This window comes from Littorina saxatilis, linkage group LG5 (assembly GCF_037325665.1).
Source record: "Littorina saxatilis isolate snail1 linkage group LG5, US_GU_Lsax_2.0, whole genome shotgun sequence".
Classification (NCBI taxonomy): Eukaryota; Metazoa; Mollusca; class Gastropoda; order Littorinimorpha; family Littorinidae; genus Littorina; species Littorina saxatilis.
Window position 1 is genome coordinate 57,826,757 of NC_090249.1, and position 20,221 is coordinate 57,846,977.

At 44.5% G+C, this 20,221-nt stretch overlaps 1 protein-coding gene across 1 annotated transcript in view; it reads left to right on the plus strand.

Annotated features, from left to right (window-relative positions):
* The window catches only part of LOC138967528 (ras-related protein Rab-23-like), a gene marked incomplete in the record, with an annotated part of 60,641 nt that overhangs the window by 13,294 nt on the left and 27,126 nt on the right, over positions 1 to 20,221 (plus strand). Inside the window, 2 exon segments of the mRNA XM_070340100.1 lie at positions 17,489 to 17,712; positions 19,291 to 19,762. Coding sequence (XP_070196201.1) covers positions 19,599 to 19,762 — 164 coding nt within the window.

Sequence of the window (20,221 nt, forward strand, 5' to 3'; positions counted from 1 at the left end):
AGAGGATAATCATATCTCAGTTTATTAAGAATCTCAACCCCCTCAAAGTGTATGCTTTACCACGTGACCCATTAATCGTAAAGGTCAGAAGATGTTCGCCTTGACCTAAGGGTGGTCCTTGTATCTGCACTGAGCTGATTATCAATCTTGGTCGCACGGTACTGACGAAGATGGCAATGAGGATACATCACTGGAACTTCCTCGCCAATATGAAACTTCCCTTTCCACCCTCAATGAGAAATGACACGGGTTTTTTGGCCCGGACAGAGGGAGAACAGCGACTTGCTGCTTGGTTTACGTCTGTAGTAAACACTGCTCTTACAAGGACTTCTTACGCAGCAGGGCCGGACCAAATAAGTTGTAAGGGGGGGGGGTTCCTCCTTTTTTGGGGGGGCAAATCAGCGAAGTGGCGAAGCCACAAGTGCGCGCCTGCAAAGCAGGCGCGCGAACTAGGGGGGTCCGGGGGCATGCTCCCCCGGAAAATTTTTGAAAAACGGTTAAAATCTGTGCAATCTGGTGCATTTTGGGCCTTGTTTTGAGGGTTAAGAGCAGCATTGTGGGGGGGGGGGGGGGGTACCTTTTTCTCATCGGATTTCACATTGAATAAAATTTGTCAGAGACACACACAAAATTTATTTAAAAAAAAAACAAAAAAAAACAAAACACTCAAAGCAAGGTACATGCTTTTTCCAGGGGTGGGGTTCCGGAACCCCTGGAACCCCCCCCCCCCCCCCCTGGGTCCGGCCCTGCGCAGTAAAGTAAAACCTCACAGAAAGGGAAAACCCGAAACAGATAGACTGATAGACTGCCGACGTTGCAAAATCAAGATACAAGAAAATGTCAGTATAATCGACACAGTCAAGCCGAATTGAAAGGTTAGACTTAGGACAGACAGAAAATGTCAAGACTTGAAGTCTGATTAGTATGTTGATATAAAACACCTTCACATCCGCGCTGTACAAATCTAAAACAAAGTGGTTTCTCCTTTGACTATAATACAGATTTCATCGTTTTAAACCTGTGCAGAGCAATCTCATGTCTGGTAGGTTATTGGAACGTTGAATTATTGACAAAACAAAACTTTACGATAACCCACTGGACTTGTTTTTTTATTCTGAAATTTGGAACGTTCGCATTTTACCCTTCTGACTTTGTTGCAATAACCTCCTCAAGGCTATCCAATCACCGTCTAAATCCCCTGTTTCAGATGTACTCTTTTAAGCTTTGATGTGCCCGCGGCGTTCCAGTCAGCAATCTTGTATCGTGAATAATTTAGTGGAAAAAGCAGTATTCAAAAGAAGAAGAAGAAAACAAAAGAAGAGGACAGGAAAGAGGAGTATGTGGTGAGGAAATAAAATGAAATTCGCTGATCAATACAGCTTAATCGCACATACAGGAGAGAGAGAGAGAGAGAGAGAGAGAGAGAGAGAGAGAGAGAGAGAGAGAGAGAGAGAGAGAGAGAGAGAGAGAGAGAGAGAGACGGGAGGAGAGAAAGACAGACACAGACAGACAGACAGCGTTAACTGGCCGGCCAGGTAGACAGATACCTGGATTTAATTTATGAATGAGAGAGAGAGAGTGGAGAGAGAGAGAGAGAGAGTGGAGAGAGAGTGGAGAGAGAGAGGAGAGAGAGAGAGTAGAGAGAGAGAGTAGAGAGAGAGAGAGTAGAGAGAGAGAGTGGAGAGAGAGTGGAGAGAGAGAGAGAGACAGACAGAGACAGAGAGACAGAGAGACAATGACAATTCTTTATTTTTCGAGGGTATAAAGAATAAGCATTGATATGGTTTTTTTGCATCTGGCCCTCGAAGAGAGACAGGGAGAGAGAAGACAGACAGACAGACAGAGAGACAAACAGAGCTTCAGCCCTCGTCAAACCCTCCATCCCTTGCACTGATTTAGCGAACTGTCCGAGGTGGACAAACTTGCTGAGACGAGCGCGGAGGACAGAGCATGTGCGTGTCAAGTCACCGTCCACGCTTTGTTAATCAGACGGCGTGTGTCTGGGTCTCATCCGGCAATTACTGAACGAGGCCCATGCAGGTGACAACAAGCTCAACGGGTGCTTGTCCCTGACGCTAGAACACTGGACAGTGCAGTGACGAACGCTTGGTTTTTGGTGATTCTGTTTACTAAAGGGAGCGTTCGGGAAGTCCCACGACATTGAGGATTCGAGTGAATTTGAATTCTGGTGGCGAACGACTTCGCTGGTTTTCGCGATAGGTTTTTCCGTGGACTTAGCATCTCTTCGGGGCATATGTGGCGTAGGTTGGCGATGCAGACTGCATGGTAAGTAAAATGTGAATTAAAAAAAAAATGCTGAACGTCTAGATTCGTTGAGACCTAGCACATACGAACGCACGCAACACACGCACGCAGCACACACACACACACACACACACACACACACGTACGCACGCACGCACACGCACGCACGCACGCCCTCACACACACACGCGCACACACACACACACACACACACACACTGACACCTATTGTACAGTGTCATATTTTGATTGATTTCATTCGAGTTCTTGCTACGTTTAGCACTTACTGGACTATATTGAACCAGAGATGTGTATGACACACAGCTGTGGTTGAACGAAGTCTTGATGCAGCTGAGGAGATTTTCGTTTTCTATAACTCCTGTTGGAATGGTTTCATCATTCATGAATAACCGCTGAAGAGGGAAGAACAAGGTTGCCCAAAGATCACAAGTACGGATTTTTATTACAGTAAAAACGAACTCCGCATTATTATGCACATACGCATTGTTGATTGGATTTGCGACAAATCCCCCTGAAACTTAATTAAAACCCATAACTCATCCTTTGAACGCACTTCGTTAGGTATGAGCTGCATAGCTGATCATTGTTCGAGGAATTTTTATGCACGTCTATGCTAACGTTTTTAGAATTAAAACTGATGCGCCCGTGGCGACTTCGCGGGGGTTTTGATGGAGGCTTGCGTCGTAAACATGGTAGTTGCATGGGAAGAGTGGCGTGAAAGTGAACAACTCGAAAATATTCTCCGGATAAAACTTTCGCAGGGCATTGGCAGTTTGGACAGTTTTGGAAATTAATGTTCCAGTATTTGGAAAACAAATGTGAACTGATAGCCATTGTACTGGGAGTGGAATCAGAGTTTTGAATTCTTTTGTATTGTGGTGTATTCTGTCGTGAAAAGGACACTACCCTTCGTGGAGGACTTTCATTGTAGAGGCTCACACAAACTCGTTCAGAACACCGAACGACCGAAAACTTTTCATGGTCATCCAGAAAGTGATCAGAATGTCTGAGTCTTATCAAGGCTTTATTTTCTTGAAAGACAAATTTTGAAAACAAATTAAAAAGTAAGCGGACACTGTCCTCATGTAAAGGACTCGTCCACGAGTTTGTCCAAGCGACGTGCCCTTGAACGCCGAGCATCATTTAAAACGTTTCCCGATCCTATCAGAAAGTTGCCAGACGGGGGCTGCAGAGCTAACGATGAAAGCGAAAACCAACATAAAGGCTGACTCGTGTTTTCTCCCTATCAGAAAGTCGCCATACCTGGGCTGTATAATCTTAAAATGAAAGCTAAAAAAGAAACTTCTGAAAGCACAAATTAACGTAAAGGCTGACTAGTGTTGTCTCCCAATCAGAAAGTCGCCATACCAGGGCTGAATAAAGGCTGACTAGTGTTGTCTCCCAATCAGAAAGTCGCCATACCAGGGCAGAATACCATTAAAAGGAGAAGACAAGGTGAAGAAGAAAGCAAACCGAAGGCTGGCTTGTAATGGAGAAGGGAAGAAAAAATCGGGTCAAGTTGACATGATCTTCCCAAAAGCGGACCGGCCGGGACACAGCGTTGTGCGAGGTGGTCACAGGCGGTACGGAGGAGAGGGGAATGGCTTGGTGCTAATCCTGTGTCAACGTTCCTCTCGCCCTCTCTGTCCGCGCTCCCCGGGCCGCGGCGTGTTTCACGTGCTCCGCTCAGCCAATCGCCTGTCAGGGCTTAAAGATACATGTGATGCCTTTTATTGATACATATACCTTTTATACAGGGTCGAACTCGGAAGCGAGAGGTTGCGAGTTCGACCCTGGGTCAGGGCGTTAGCAATTTTCTCCCCCCCCCTTTCCTAACCTAGGTGGTGGGTTCAAGTGCTAGTCTTTCGGATGAGACGAAAAACCGAGGTCCCTTCGTGTACACTACATTGGGGTGTGCACGTTAAAGATCCCACGATTGACAAAAGGGTCTTTCCTGGAAAAATTGTACAGGCATAGATAAAAATGTCCACCAAAATACCCGTGTGACTTGGAATAATAGGCCGTGAAAAGTAGAATATGCGCCGAAATGGCTGCGATCTGCTGGCCGATGTGAATGCGTGATGTATTGTGTAAAAGAATTCCATCTCACACGGCATAAATAAATCCCCGCGCCTTGAATATGTGCGCGATATAAATTGCATAAAATAAAAATAAAATAACAAAAAATAAATAAATCCCTGCGCTTAGAACTGTACCCACGGAATACGCGCGATATAAGCCTCATATTGATTGATTGATTGATATATACATGTGTACCTTTTATTTCTTTTATAGATACGTATGTATACCTGTTATGGATATATAAACCTTTCACAAATACATATACCTTTTATGTAGACACATACATGTATATCTTTTATTATTCGCCGTGTAAACCTTTGCGTAGATGGTTGGTTGGCTGGTTGGTTGGTTGGCTGGTTGGTTGGTTGGCTGGTTGGTTGGTTGGTTGGTTGGCTGGTTGGTTGCTTAGTATTTAGTATCGTCTCTTCGAGACCGATGCAAATGTATTTCTTTTCTCAGTTCGATTGTTTGGATCACCACAGATCTGCCTACGCTATGGCATGGTGTCGCTTCCCGTGTATGCAAAAAATCCAACTGTCTGCTTCTTGGTTTTAGCGCATTCACAGAAAATTAAAAAAAACTAACAAGAAAAGTATGTTATTGGCACGTTTAATTTGTGACAAAACAACACGTTACGTTCACTGGTCTTCTCAACAAAACAACACGTTACGTTCACTGGTCTTCTCAACAAAACAACACGTTACGTTCACTGGTCTTCTCAACAAAACAACACGTTACGTTCACTGGTCTTCTCAACAAAACAACACGTTACGTTCACTGGTCTTCTCAACAAAACAACACGTTACGTTCACTGGTCTTCTCAACAAAACAACACGTTACGTTCACTGGTCTTCTCAACAAAACAACACGTTACGTTCACTGGTCTTCTCAACAAAACAACACGTTACGTTCACTGGTCTTCTCAACAAAACAACACGTTACGTTCATTGGTCTTCTCAACAAAACAACACGTTACGTTCACTGGTCTTCGTCCCAGCGCTCTCTAAATTGGACAGACAGGCAAACACTTGTAATACAGAAAATACACTTATCTGAAAAATTGTCCAAAAACTCGCTCAGAAGACATAAGCGAGACAATTTTTCCACTTAAAAAAAAAACCGCTGTGTCGAAGACCAGTGAACGTACCGGGTTTTTTCTCCTCACAAATTAAACATTCCAATAGTATACCTTTCTTGGTTTTTTTATTCTGAATTTTGGAACGTTTGCAGTCTAATTGTTTTTGGATTTTTGCATTCACACAAACACACATATGTCCCTAATAGGTTAGTGGCCTGTGGGGACGTTTAAGCATATTTAGTTCCCTGCTTCTTGAGGGGAGTGGGATTTTGTGCAAGCAAATTTGTATGATTTTCATCGAAGGAAATGAATTTTTTTCAGCAGCACATGCTGCACACATACCTGTGTTTTGAAGTTACCAATAGTGTGGACTTCTTCAAATGCGACACTTTTCTCATGCTTTGCATCTCAAGAGAACCTGTTCTTAAGCCTGTCATTGATAGACGATTTTCGGAAATAACTTTTGTCATGATTGCATGGGTTGTGGAAGAGTGAATACCCTTGATTTTTACTCGGACAACCATTGGAGGGGCCAATACCTAGCGAGGGGTGTGTCGGAAACACGAGGACAGGACCACGTGTGACTTTATTTGTCAGAGGAAAAATTAAAGCTAGGGTACTCACTCTTTAACAATATATACAAACCAGACGGAGTTATTTCCAAAAAATAGTCTATTGGGCGAAGTCGACCACCTGAAAATCTGTTACTGTGTGAAAGGGTTGCCGCTTGTAACCTTGTCATGAAGGGACAACATGCTCCTCGGTAAAACATGACCAAACGGTCTGCGCTTGTTAGAGTTTCTTCACCGTTCTCTTTCTTTTCACTTCGACCTCTACACTTTTTTTTTCGATTTTGTAAACACTTTTTGCAGACGGTAAAGATTTGAACGATCGGCGGGTCTGTTTTTACATTTAGCCTAGTTATGATTAAATGTTTTAACATAGAGGGGGGAATCGAGACGAAGGTCGTGGTGTATGTGTGTGTGTGTGTGTGTGTGTGTGTGTGTCTGTGTCTGTGTCTGTGTGTCTGTGTCTGTGTGTCTGTGTGTCTGTGCGTGTGTGTGTGTAGAGCGATTCAGAGTAAACTACTGGACCGATCTTTATGAAATTTTACATGAGAGTTCCTGGGTATGATATCCCCAGAAGTTTTTTTCATTTTTTCGATAAATGTCTTTTATGACGTCATATCCGGCTTTTTGTAAAAGTTGAGGCGGCACTGTCACACCTTCATTTTTCAATCAAATTGATTGAAATTTTGGCCAAGCAATCTTCGACGAAGGCCGGACTTCGGTATTGCATTTGAGCATGTAGGCTTACAAATTAATTGATGACTTTGGTCATTAAAAATCTGAAAATTGTAATTAAAATTATTTTTTTTATAAAACGATCCAAAATTACTTTTATTTTTTTCTTCATCATGTTCTCATTCCAAAAACATATAAATATGTTATATTCGGATTACAAACAAGCTCTGAAAATTAAAAATATAAAAATTATGATCAAAATTAAATTTTCGAAATCAATTTAAAAACACTTTCATCTTATTCCTTGTCGGTTCCTGATTCCAAAAACATATAGATATGATATGTTTGGATTAAAAACACGCTCAGAAAGTTAAAACGAAGAGAGGTACAGTAAAGCGTGCTATGCAGCACAGCGCAACTACTACCCCGCTCTTCTTGTCAAGTTCACTGGTGGACTGACGAAGCTACGAGTATACAGTCTTGCTGAAAAATTGCATTGCGTTCAGTTTCATTCTGTGAGTTCGACAGCTTGACTAAATGTTGTATTTTCGCCTTACGCGACTTGTTGATGTTTCGTAAAGGCGTGTGTCTTCCTAATTGCCTGTAATGAGTGTCTGTTGCGATCTTGACCAACAATTGCCACGTGCTCTGTTTGATGGTCAAGCCTTTTGTTTTACGCTTTCTTCATTTTTCTTTCTTTCATTTTTCTCTCTATTTTAGAATTGTGTTTGTTCTGTTCGCTTTCTTTTTTTTAATCCAACCACCCTTGTCAGTGTTTCTAAAGTGCAGCTATAGCCTCGACACCTTGTTTTCGTTGAGCACAAAGATTGCCTGTTTAACTCGGTGTAACAGAAGCCGCGTGTTCAGTTTGGCGAAACTTGTCCAAGCCTGTGGCTACTTTCTTCTGCTCTTTCGGCGTATCTTGTAAAATCTCATCAGGTTGGGTGTTAACGAACTTGAAATACTTGAATTTGATGGAGCTACTTGTCAATTCAGGGCCGGACTACCGGGGGGGTTATGGGGGTTGCGCAACCCCCCCCCCCCCTAGCCTAAACATGTACCTCACTTATTTAAAACATTTTTTATTATTGTTTATTTTATGCCGTTTCATGCAAGGAGCGACCATTTTGCTATCTCAGAATATGACCTACCCATCAGCTTCTCTTCCCACTGGCAACCCCCCCCCCCCCTCCTCTTAGCCTAGTCCGGCCCTGCATTTTGTTTCTTTTTAGTGTGATTTCGCTTTTCTGGAAATTAGTGGTTACTAAGCAGTCTGCTGAATTCTGTGTGATTAGTAGATGTACTAACATTGTTAGTGTTGGTGAACACCGTCTAGACTAAGGGTTGTTTCTCGTGTTCTTGTTTGTATCCTTAAGCGCTTTCTTAAAGGCAAACTCCTTCTCGTGGAAACTGTTTGGCTCATCGTCTCACATCTGGCCTTGCTTTTGCGTGGGATAAGACCATCCCTCCACATGGGATAAGACCATCCCTCCACATGGGATAAGACCATCCCTCCACATGGGATAAGACCATCCCTCCACATGGGATAAGACCATCCCTCCACATGGGATAAGACCATCCCTCCACATGGGATAAGACCATCCCTCCACATGGGATAAGACCATCCCTCCACATGGGATAAGACCATCCCTCCACATGGGATAAGACCATCCCTCCACATGGGATAAGACCATCCCTCCACATGGGATAAGACCATCCCTCCACATGGGATAAGACCATCCCTCCACATGGGATAAGACCATCCCTCCACATGGGATAAGACCATCCCTCCACATGGGATAAGACCATCCCTCCACATGGGATAAGACCATCCCTCCACATGGGATAAGACCATCCCTCCACATGGGATAAGACCATCCCTCCACATGGGATAAGACCATCCCTCCACATGGGATAAGACCATCCCTCCACATGGGATAAGACCATCCCTCCACATGGGATAAGACCATCCCTCCACATGGGATAAGACCACCCCTCCACATGGGATAAGACCATCCCTCCACATGGAATAAGACCATCCCTCCACATGGGACAAGACCATCCCTCCACATGGGACAAGACCATCCCTCCACATGGGATAAGACCATCCCTCCACATGGGATAAGACCATCCCTCCACATGGGATAAGACCATCCCTCCACATGGGATAAGACCATCCCTCCACATGGGATAAGACCACCCCTCCACATGGGATAAGACCATCCCTCCACATGGGATAAGACCACCCCTCCACATGGGATAAGACCATCCCTCCACATGGGATAAGACCATCCCTCCACATGGGATAAGACCACCCCCTCCACATGGGATAAGACCATCCCTCCACATGGGATAAGACCACCCCTCCACATGGGATAAGACCATTCCTCCACATGGGATAAGACCATCCCTCCACATGGGACAAGACCATCCCTCCACATGGGATAAGACCATCCCTCCACATGGGATAAGACCATCCCTCCACATGGGACAAGACCATCCCTCCACATGGGATAAGACCATCCCTCCACATGGGATAAGACCATCCCTCCACATGGGACAAGACCATCCCTCCACATGGGATAAGACCATCCCTCCACATGGGACAAGACCATCCCTCCACATGGGATAAGACCATCCCTCCACATGGGACAAGACCATCCCTCCACATGGGATAAGACCATCCCTCCACATGGGATAAGACCATCCCTCCACATGGGACAAGACCATCCCTCCACATGGGATAAGACCATCCCTCCACATGGGATAAGACCATCCCTCCACATGGGACAAGACCATCCCTCCACATGGGATAAGACCATCCCTCCACATGGGATAAGACCATCCCTCCACATGGGATAAGACCATCCCTCCACATGGGATAAGACCAACCCTCCACATGGGATAAGACCATCCCTCCACATGGGATAAGACCATCCCTCCACATGGGATAAGACCATCCCTCCACATGGGACAAGACCATCCCTCCACATGGGACAAGACCATCCCTCCACATGGGACAAGACCATCCCTCCACATGGGATAAGACCATCCCTCCACATGGGACAAGACCATCCCTCCACATGGGATAAGACCATCCCTCCACTTGGTCACGCATCTTAAGCTGACATAATGAGAGATCCATGAAAACCGGGCATGCAGAACAGACATAATTATGGTACTTCCCTTACATGCATCTGTGTGTGTTTTATTGTGTAGGATAAGTATGCGGTCACGTATTGGTGTATTGGTGGTTCCGTTCATCCCATCTCTAAACGCTGTTTAAAAATAAAGTGTATTGCATGTGTGTATGGATGCGTGGATACTAGTGAGTGCGCATGTGTGTGTGTGTGTGTGTGTGTGTTCGCGTTCCGCGTGCGTGCGTATGCGTGTGTGTGTGTGTGTGAGGGGGTTGGACTAGACTTAACCTTCCCATCTGTATGTGTATACTGGCGTGTGTGCGTGCGCGTCACGTGTGTGTGGTGGTGCGTGCGTGTCTGCGTGCGCGCGCGCGTGTGTCTGTGTGTGTGTGTGTGTGTGTGTGTGTGTGCCTTAAGATCCCAGTGGTGGTGCGTGCGTGCGTGTCTATGTGTGTGTGTGTGTGCCTGCAGACCCCAGTGGTTGTGTGTGCGTGTGAATAGGGCAGTGTTGGGAGCTGGTCCTGTGTATGTGTGCTTGGCGAGGTGTCAGAACACAGGGTTGCTCCAGGGCGAGCGCTGGCCAAGATGACGATCAAGTACGCTGAAAATAAAACCTTGAAACCTTAAAAACCTTGTCAATGGGCTGCGCTGAGAGAGGGAGGGAGAGAGAGGGAGGGAGGGAGAGAAATTTATAGAGAGAGAGAGGAGGGAGAGAGAGGGGTAGGGAGAGAGAGAAAGAGGGAAAGACAGAGAGAGACAGACAGACAGAGACACAGAGAGAATCCATTATCAGTGTCAGACAGAGAGAGAAAGAGAGACAGACAGACAGGCACAGAAAAAAAGAGAGAATCAAATATCAGTGTCAGAGAGAGAGAGACAGAAACAGAGAACGAGAAAGGGAGAGAGAGAAGGCACTTGTTCCCTGTCGCCACCCGACAAAGATAATACTTTACAAAACAGTGAATCAGTTCTACTTTCTACGGTACACAAAAGTGCAGATGACGATGTTTGCTAGTTTCTTACCATCGCGACAAATGAACACTACAATATGTCTGACAAGGTGTGTTTCCCCTACTGTGATTGTTTGTGGCTCTACTGACCATGGGGAAGTGGGAGAAGAGATGACCGGCCAGTGAAAGGTCACTATGTCACTGTCAGACCGCGGAACAAGTCAGCAAACTAGCCGGACAACAACTGACCCTATTGTGTCAATGGACACTTGACCAGTTGGGTTTTCTTTTCTATGGAAACGTTTTCCCGCAAAGCTCTATTGTATTTCTCTCATTGCAGTCACGTTGCTTGAGTGAAGCTTTTGAATTCTTTGTGTGAGACTTTGTGCATATTTATTGAACTTTTAAGAATCATGCATCAAGAGTTTTTTGCAAAGGTCAATTTTGTAGAACAGATCGTGTGGTAATGATTGTCTGTTTGTCAACGACAGAGTACTAAATTTTGATTTTTCATTAAAGTTAATGGTTGGGAATGTAAAATCTTAGCATGTTTTGGACTCTAGTTCGATGTTTCTTTGAATTAATTAGTTACACCATTTCGTCAGCTCAGTGTTTATGGAGCATTGAAAATGCGAATGCATATATATAGTGTGCTGTAAGATATAGAGCAGGAAAGACGAGAGAGAAAGCGTCTGTCGCGCGTTGGGCTCTAAATAGACGAATTACGAAAATAACTTTGTCGGTTTGTGTGCCGGGTTCTCAAAGAGTCAATACCCTTGATTTTTACTCGGACAAACATTGGAAAGGCCAATCACAAGAGAGGGGTGTGTCGAAAACGAGTGCACATGAGCACGTGTTACTTTATTGGTCAGAGGAAAATCAAGGGTAGTCACTCTTTCACAACCAATACAAATTCGACGGAGTTATATTATCGAAAATCGTCCATTGAAGTGTTCCATTTTTGAACACCCAGTTGAACACCGGTGTTTACCATGTGTGCTGCTTTTGCTAGTGGCACTATGTACTATGGTCACACTGTGTTTCAAACTGGTTACAGCCTAAATGGCGGGGTAAAAAACGGTCATACACGTAAAATTCCACTCGTGCAAAAAAAACAACCCCACACGAGTGTACGTGGGAGTTTCAGCCCACGAACGCAGAAGAAGAAGAAGAAGAAGAAACTGGTTACAGAAAAGGTGTTCAAAAGTTGTGTTCTGTAGTCCCTTAAAATGATTGACGAGGAGCGCTGATATAGTCGGTGACAGCAGTGAGTACGAACTGACTCTGGAGATGATATGCAGCTGCCTGATTTGTGCACCAAGCTGTGTCTTCTTGTGACTTGTGCTGTTGCTCCTCCTTCATCATCTGTCAGAATCGGTGACTGAGGAAAGTAAGTTCGTCTTTGTCATGTTTTGTTGTAGGCGATGTGTTATCTTTTTACATTTAGTCACGTTTTGACTAAATGTTTTAACGTAGAGGGGGGAATCGAGACGAGAGTCGTGGTGTGTGTGTGTGTGTCTGTGTGTCTGTCTGTCTGTCTGTCTGTGCGTGTGTGTGTATAGAGCGATTCAGACTAAACTACTGGACCGATCTTTATGAAATTTTACATGAAAGTTCCTGGGAATGATATCCGCGGGCTTTTTTTTCTTTTTTTCGATAAATGTCTTTGATGACGTTATAACCGGGTTTTTTGTAAAAGTTGAGGCGGCACTGTCTCACCCTCATTTTTCAATCAAATTGATTGAAATTTTGGCCAAGCAATCTTCGACGAAAGCCGTACTTCAGTATTGCATTTCAGCTTGGTGGCTTAAAAATTAATTAATGACTTTGGTCATTAAAAATCTGAAAATTGTAAAAAAAAAAATTGTTTTATAAAACGATCCAAATTTACGTTCATCTTATTCTTCATCATTTCCTGATTCCAAAAACATTTAAATATGTTATATTTGGATTAAAAACAAGCTCTGAAAATTAAAAATATAAAAATTATTATCAAAATTAAATTTTTGAAATCAATTTAAAAACACTTTCATCTTATTCCTTGTCGGTTCCTGATTCCAAAAACATATAGATATGATATGTTTGGATTAAAAACACGCTCAGAAAGTTTAAACGAAGAGAGGTACAGTAAAGCGTGCTATGAAGCACAGCGCAACCGCTACCGCGCCAAACAGGCTCGTCACTTTCACTGCCTTTTGCACTAGCGGCGGACTACGTTCAGTTTCATTCTGTGAGTTCCACAGCTTGACTAAATGTAGTAATTTCGCCTTACGCGACTTGTTTTTAAATAGATGGAAAGAGTAAAGTCTGTGGAAGGTTTTGTTCGCGTAACAAAGGATTGGCAGTTGTTTGGTACTGAACGGTTATTAGAAATGATATACGTTTATATATTATTTCACATATTACATATTACACTGTGTCTGCTCTCTCTTTCTCTCTCTCTCTCTCTCTCTCTCTCTCTCTCTCTCTCTCTCTCTCTCTCTCTCTCTTTCTCTCTCGGTGTTGCAATACCTATCTGTCTATCTTTCTGTCTGTCTGTCTGTCTGTCTGTCTGTCTGTCTGTCTGTCTGTCTATCTATCTATCTATCTATCAAAACGACAAAGTTGTGAAAGAAACAAAGAAGAAGAAAGAGAAGAAAATAAAAGAAGCAAAAGAGAATCCGCGTTGATTCATTCGCAGCAGAAGCTGAGGAGAAGCGATGCCATTTCAAAGGACCTTCATTTACACATTGACCGCAGACAAGCATCTAACTGATCACAGCAAATGGACAATTAGCTGAAGGCAACATGAAGGCAACATTTGCTGTCTCCAGATTTAGACAAGGACGGGTTTTTATGGGGGAGTGAAGGGGGCTGGACACAAGTCGGGTTTCTGTTCTTTTTTCTCCCTTTCTCTCTCCCTCTCTCTCTCTCTCCCTCTCTTTCTCCCCTCTCTTTCTCCCCACTCTCTCTCGCTCTCTCTCTCTCTCGCTCTCTCTCTCTCTCGCTCTCTCTCTCCCCCTCTCTCTCTCTCTCCCCCTCTCTCTCTGTCTTTATGTCTGTCTGTCTCTGTCTCTGCCTCTCTCTCTCTGTCTGTCTGTCTGTCTCTCTCTCTGTCTGTCTCTCTCTCTGTCTCTCTCTCTCTCTTTCCCTCTGTGTCTCTGTTTGTCTGTCTGTCTGTCTCTCTCTCTTTTCTCTCTCTCTCTCTCTCTCCCTCTCTCTCTGTCTGTGTTTCTGTCTGTCTCTCTCTGTCTCTGTCTCTGCCTCTGTCTCTGTCTTTCTGTCTGTCTCTCTGTGTCTCTCTCTCTATGTATGTCTCTCTCTCTCTTTCCCTCTGTGTGTCTGTGTGTCTGTCTCTCTCTCTGTCTCTCTGTCTCTCTCTGTCTCTCTCTGTCTGTCTCTCTGTCTCCCTCTGTCTCCCTCTGTCTCCCTCTGTCTCTGTCTCTCTATTTCTCTCTGTGTCTGTCTGTCTCTCTCTCTCTCTCTCTTTCTCTCTCTCTCTCTCACTCTCTCTCTGTCTGTCTTTCTGTCTGTCTCTCTCTGTCTCTGTCTCTGCCTCTCTTTCTGTCTCTGTCTTTCTGTCTGTCTCTCTCTCTCTCTCTCTCTCTCTCTGTCTCTCTCTGTCTCTCTCTCTCTCTCTGTCTCTCTCTCTCTTTCCCTCTGTGTCTCTGTGTGTGTGTGTGTGTGTGTGTGTCTGTCTGTCTGTCTCTCTCTCTCTCTCTCTCTCTCTCTCTCTCTCTCTCTCTCTCTCTCTCTCTCTCTCTCTCTCTCTCTCTCTCTCTCTCTCCAAGACGTCTGGGTGTCAACGTTAGCTTTTTTTGGCGGAGGATAGAATTTGAACTTGGCTGAGACTGTAATTGGACAAAATTGGCTTGTTTCTCTTCAGCCAAGAATTGAGTTTGAGATTATTCATCTTCTTTTTTTTGTCGTTGTTTCCGCCGCGTTGGAGGGATGAGGCCAATATGAGTTTGGGCAATAAAAGTAAGGCCCGCTATTTCCAGTCAGAGATTTGGGTTGGATCTGAACATAAGCCGGTGGCCGGCAATATTTGCATCCCCCCCCCCCCCCCTTCGTATTCTGGTTTGGTGGATGTGGTCCGTGTGTAGGGGGGGGGGGGAGGAGGGGTAAAAGTGAACTTTAAACAATGATGATGAGCCTCCTTGCTTGGCGCTGTTTGAGCGTTGTGTCGTCTGCAAACAACGCTTTCTGCCTTCCCCCACCTGCTCTTTTTCTGCACTGGGCATGGGTCCTACCCACTCCTTCCCCATTCGCCCCCGCAAACACCAGGTCATGTCATCATCCTGGGGAAGCACTGACTTGTACTTGCCATCAGATGTAGAAAGCAAAAGACAGAAAGACGTGTTATTTTTCACTTGCATGGACTTACGTGGGACTTGAAATTGTTCACTTGTATGGACTTACGTGGGACTTGAAATTGTTCACTTGTATGGACTTGCGTGGGACTTGAAATTGTTCACTTGTATGGACTTACGTGGGACTTGAAATTGTTCACCTGTATGGACTTACGTGGGACTTGAAATTGTTCACTTGTATGGACTTGCGTGGGACTTGAAATTGTTCAATTGTATGGACTTACGTGGGACTTGAAATTGTTCACTTGTATGGACTTACGTGGGACTTGAAATTGTTCACCTGTATGGACTTACGTGGGACTTGAAATTGTTCACTTGTATGGACTTGCGTGGGACTTGAAATTGTTCAATTGTAAGGACTTACGTGGGACTTGAAATTGTTCACTTGTATGGACTTGCGTGGGACTTGAAATTGTTCACTTGTATGGACTTGCGTGGGACTTGAAATTGTTCACTTGTATGGACTTGAGTGGGACTTGAAATTGTTCACTTGTACAGAATTACGTGGGACTCTTCGGCCGTGAGTGCTTCCTGCACTGTGGTGGCAAAGTTTTCGAGTTATCAATTTTCGTAATATGTTCACGAGACGATTGACTTGAAAGCTTTCACGCATCATTTATCAATCGACCGGTTTCAAAGTGCCAGCGAAGCTTTCAAGCATTATTAACCGAGAGTTGATTGAAAATCATGGTTGTTAGAATGGATTATTTTTAAGCGGTTGGATCTTCACGTTTAGTACCAGAACCAGAGCTTTATTATCACCCTTGTTTATAGGTCAGTCTTGCTTGTCGACGGAAAGGGTAATTAATTTTGCAATGTTTCTACGTATTGGGCTTACCTTGTTTATAACAGAATACAGTAGGACTTAATTCGCGATTTTTGTTCAAAGAACGGCAACTTAAGCAAGACCGCAATAGGGGGGCTTAGTCTCCCGCAGGGCCGGAATGCATGAGTTGATGTTAGAGAATGAAGTCCGGGGTAAACGGTACCTCCAATAATAATAATAATAATAAAGTGTATTTATATTGCGCCTATCCCCTACAAAAAACAAAAATATTTGGCTCTAATATTTGGCGGTTTATCCCACACTAAAGTCTGTAAATTCGACTCCTGCATACCGTCCCGCGTCTGTGTGTTGATTCTAGGATTATTGTTTTCAGATTAGAACGTAGGCCAGTGTGTATAACTGAAACTATGCTTATGCTTGGGGGGGGGGGGGGGGGAGGGCGGGGGGAGAGGCAGGAATGTGCAAAAATTAAGCGAACGCGAAGTGAAATGCCGGATGGCTTGCTGTCTCGACTAAACACATGCATTATACCACAGCTTTGAGTCATGAGATATGCATTTCATTATTTCTATTTCTCTAACAATGACGCGTCAGCCTGTAATACATTGCATTACTTCCGTACGAATAACGTCTAATGCTATATGAATGTTAGGGATCATTACCAGGACCTTTTTAACCATTTCCGGTGTAAAAAACATCCCACCTTGCGAGCTAATCCTTTGGTCGAAGAGCTGCCGTACTTCGATCACTGTTTTGAAATAATCCCCTCAAAACCCCCTTCACATTTTCTTACCTGCTTGTAAGTCAGCGTACCTGCTGAAAGCGAAGACTTTTACCTGTTCCCAGGTCTACTTACACACCTGGCGTAAGTGCAGGTCTTTGCAAAGTGCAGTGAGTGACGTGGGGCTTTGCTGTGCGTGGATACATGTAGTGTTTGCATTGTCGTTTGAACTTTACCTCGGTGGTGTTGCTGTACCCTCTCCCCTTCACCACGGACAGTCAGAAGAAAATGAGGTTAAAGTTTCGGAGTATCAGTTTTGGTCAGTGATTGAGCAAGGCAGACACGTGTATTACATTGATTTATGAATGCAGCAAAAATGTAAATGGGTTCATTTGCGTGTTCAGTGATAAAATTTAGTGCGCAGTTGTCGCGGTTATCAATTGTTGTGTTTGTTTTTTTAAGACACGGAGGTCATTCTTTGAGAAGAAAATCTGGAGTTGGCTCTGTTTCAGAGTGAATTTCAATCAGTGGTATGCACGATATTGAACGTTGCTATGTATCGTGTTTTGTGTGTATCAGCTTTTCATCTGTTCTTGTCTTGATTGTTTTTATTGATACACAGACGGCATGCTCATATGCATTTCCGTTTGGGATGTTGTTTCGTGTGTGCGTGGTTGTTGGTGTGTGTGTGTGTGTGTGTGTGTGTGTGTGTGTGTGTGTGTGTGTGTGTGTGTGTGTGTGTGTGTGAGTGTGTCTGTCTGTCTGCCTGTCTGTCTGCGTGCGTGCGTGCGTTTTGCTTAGAACAGCCTATATATAAATAATACATCGCCCTTTTCTGTTTGTTTTTAGACACATACAACCATAGGCCTGTGAAAGTTCAACCAACCATGACAACGCGACCTGCGCCCGTCCAGCCTTGCCATGCGGTACTTGGAGAAATACCTGTGCAACGTTAAACCCTAACGGTGCCTTCAGATCCAACCGTGCCCCGTTACAGTCGGCCAGCCATGCGTAGCATCAACGTTGGTCTATCTGTAGGTGATACAAGTGCCACTTACCTTCAGTGCAAGCAGGTGAGCGTTCAACCAAGCTGAACTTGAGCCACCACACGGCTAAAGGACGTGCCAGTTGCTGAGGTGTAATTTTATTACGGTTTGTGAACCATAACATTGGACATTCGAGTATTTTTTTACGCTAACGATTAAACGTGTCTGAAAAGGAGGCCGTGATAAATCTTCAGTTACACAGGTCTTTGGGTGTGGTTAGCCTTTGACCAAAAAAATATTTATGTGCGATCTTACACATCGTTCAAAAAAGTTTGTTTTTGTTTTGTAAAGAAGCAACAGTTAAGCCGTCGACAGTACTGCCGTTGTATTTTGGTTTTGTAGGTGAGACACTCAACTTTGGTTTGTAGGTCAAAGAGGCGGAAGTTAGCAATTCAAATGCTTTAAAATTAGACACCGTCAGGAGTTCAGATGTTTTCAAACTGGACATCAACAATGCCAATGGGCACACACATCACCTGCCAGTTCCCCTTGTAAGACCCCCCCCCCCCCCCCCCCCCCGATTGAAGACTTCCTCTCTTCAAAGACCTTACTTGTTTTTAGATTTTCTCGTCATAACCAATGTCAATTTACCCCCATTTTAAGTCACCCTCCTATTCAAGATCTGATTTTCTCGTCATAACCAATGTCAATTTACCCCCATTTTAAGACACCCTCCTATTTAAGATCTGATTTTCTCAGATTTTTGGGAGTCTTAGAATGGGAGTCCCGCTGTAGTGTGATTCAAGATACTAACGAATATCACTTCACAGACAAGGTACAACGAGACCCCCCGCGGCCGTGTTAGGGGGAGTCCCATTATTGGTTGGGACGAGAGAGAATTTGCCCGATGCTCCCCAGCATGTCGTAAGAGGCGACTAACAGATTCTGTTTCTCCTTTTACCCTTGTTAAGTGTTTCTTGTATAGAATATAGTCAATTTTTGTAAAGATTTTAGTCAAGCAGTATGTAAGAAATGTTAGGTCCTTTGTACTGGAAACTTGCATTCTCCCAGTAAGGTAATATATTGTACTACGTTGCAAGCCCCTGGAGCAAATTTTTGATTAGTGCTTTTGTGAACAAGAAACAATTGACAAGTGGCTCTATCCCATCTCCCCCCTTTCCCCTGTCGCGATATAACCTTCGTGGTTGAAAACGACGTTAAACACCAAATAAAGAAAGAAAAGGTACAACGAGGAAGAAGGAATGTTGAGAAACGAGTGGTCAGACAGGTTCCATCTTGACAGACATGTCACCCGTCACAGTACTTAGGTCACTCCGGTCATACTCTGCTCGTCTTGATGGACGATACAAGCCTTTCATGTTGGTTGCTTGTCTTTACGCAATACGGAATGACGTGTTAGTGTGTGGTTATACTAGCAGTCGTTCCCGTGTGATCATCATTTTGAGAACTCTGTCGTGTAGAAGGACCAGACAGTGTTGGAGGGGCAACAGTTCTGTGAATGAATACGCGTAGTGTATGTGTTTAGCAGGGCTTCTCTGCTTTTGTGTAGTCCATTCGTCGTTTGACAAGCACTGCCAGCTTCAAAACTGTTTCGTTTTCGACGAACTGTTTTGGATTACTAGACTGGTCTTTTTGAATTTACAGAGTTTCAGAACTGTGGACATATGGTGTGACTGGAGATAGGCTACCTTTTGTGACATAAACAGAACGAAACAAGCCTCGGACGATTGAGAATCAGCTAAAACGACAAACTCATCAGAAAAGAACCAGTGTTAGTTCCTGCAACAACAAAAAAGAATAATCTCTGAAGAAACTTTTTCAAAACAAAACGCAACAGACTTTCCTCTGAAGCGTAAAAACCCATCAGGCATCAGCTCGTCGGCCATCTTTGTCCCCGTGACGTCAGTGTTCCATGCAGCGCGTGCGGGGTGCGCGTGCTGCTGGTAGCGGGGATGGGTGAGATGCGCGAGGAGGAGGTGGAGGTGGCGGTGAAGGTGGTGGTGGTGGGGAACGGGGCGGTTGGCAAGTCGTCCATGATCCAGAGGTACTGCAAGGGCATCTTTACCAAGGACTACAAGAAGACCATCGGCGTCGACTTCCTCGAGCGGCAGATTGAGTGAGTAAATTTGACATTTTGAGGGTTTGGGGTGGATGGTAGTGGGTGGTTGTGGGTGTTGGTGGAAGAGTGAGGGAGGATGGGGGTTCGGGGGTGGGGTGGAGAAAGGGTGTATGCGTATGTGTGTGTTGATATTCACCAAGGACTACATGCAGACCATTGCCGTCGACTTCCTCAGGAGGCAGATTGAGTAAATAGACTTGACAGTTTGAGGGTTGGGGGGGGGGGGGGGGGGGGGGGCTGTTGTAGATGTGGTTTAGGGATGATAGAGGGTTTTGTGGGGTCGGAGAAAGGGTGCATGAATCTGTGTCCAGTGAGCTCTCCGTCTCCCAACTGGTATCTTTGCTAGTGTCTGTGTCCAGTGAGGTCTCTGTCTCCCAACTGGTATCTTTGCTAGTGTCTGTGTTTTTCTCTCTTGTCTCCTTATATGTATATGTGCCTGTGTGTTTGGCTTCCTCT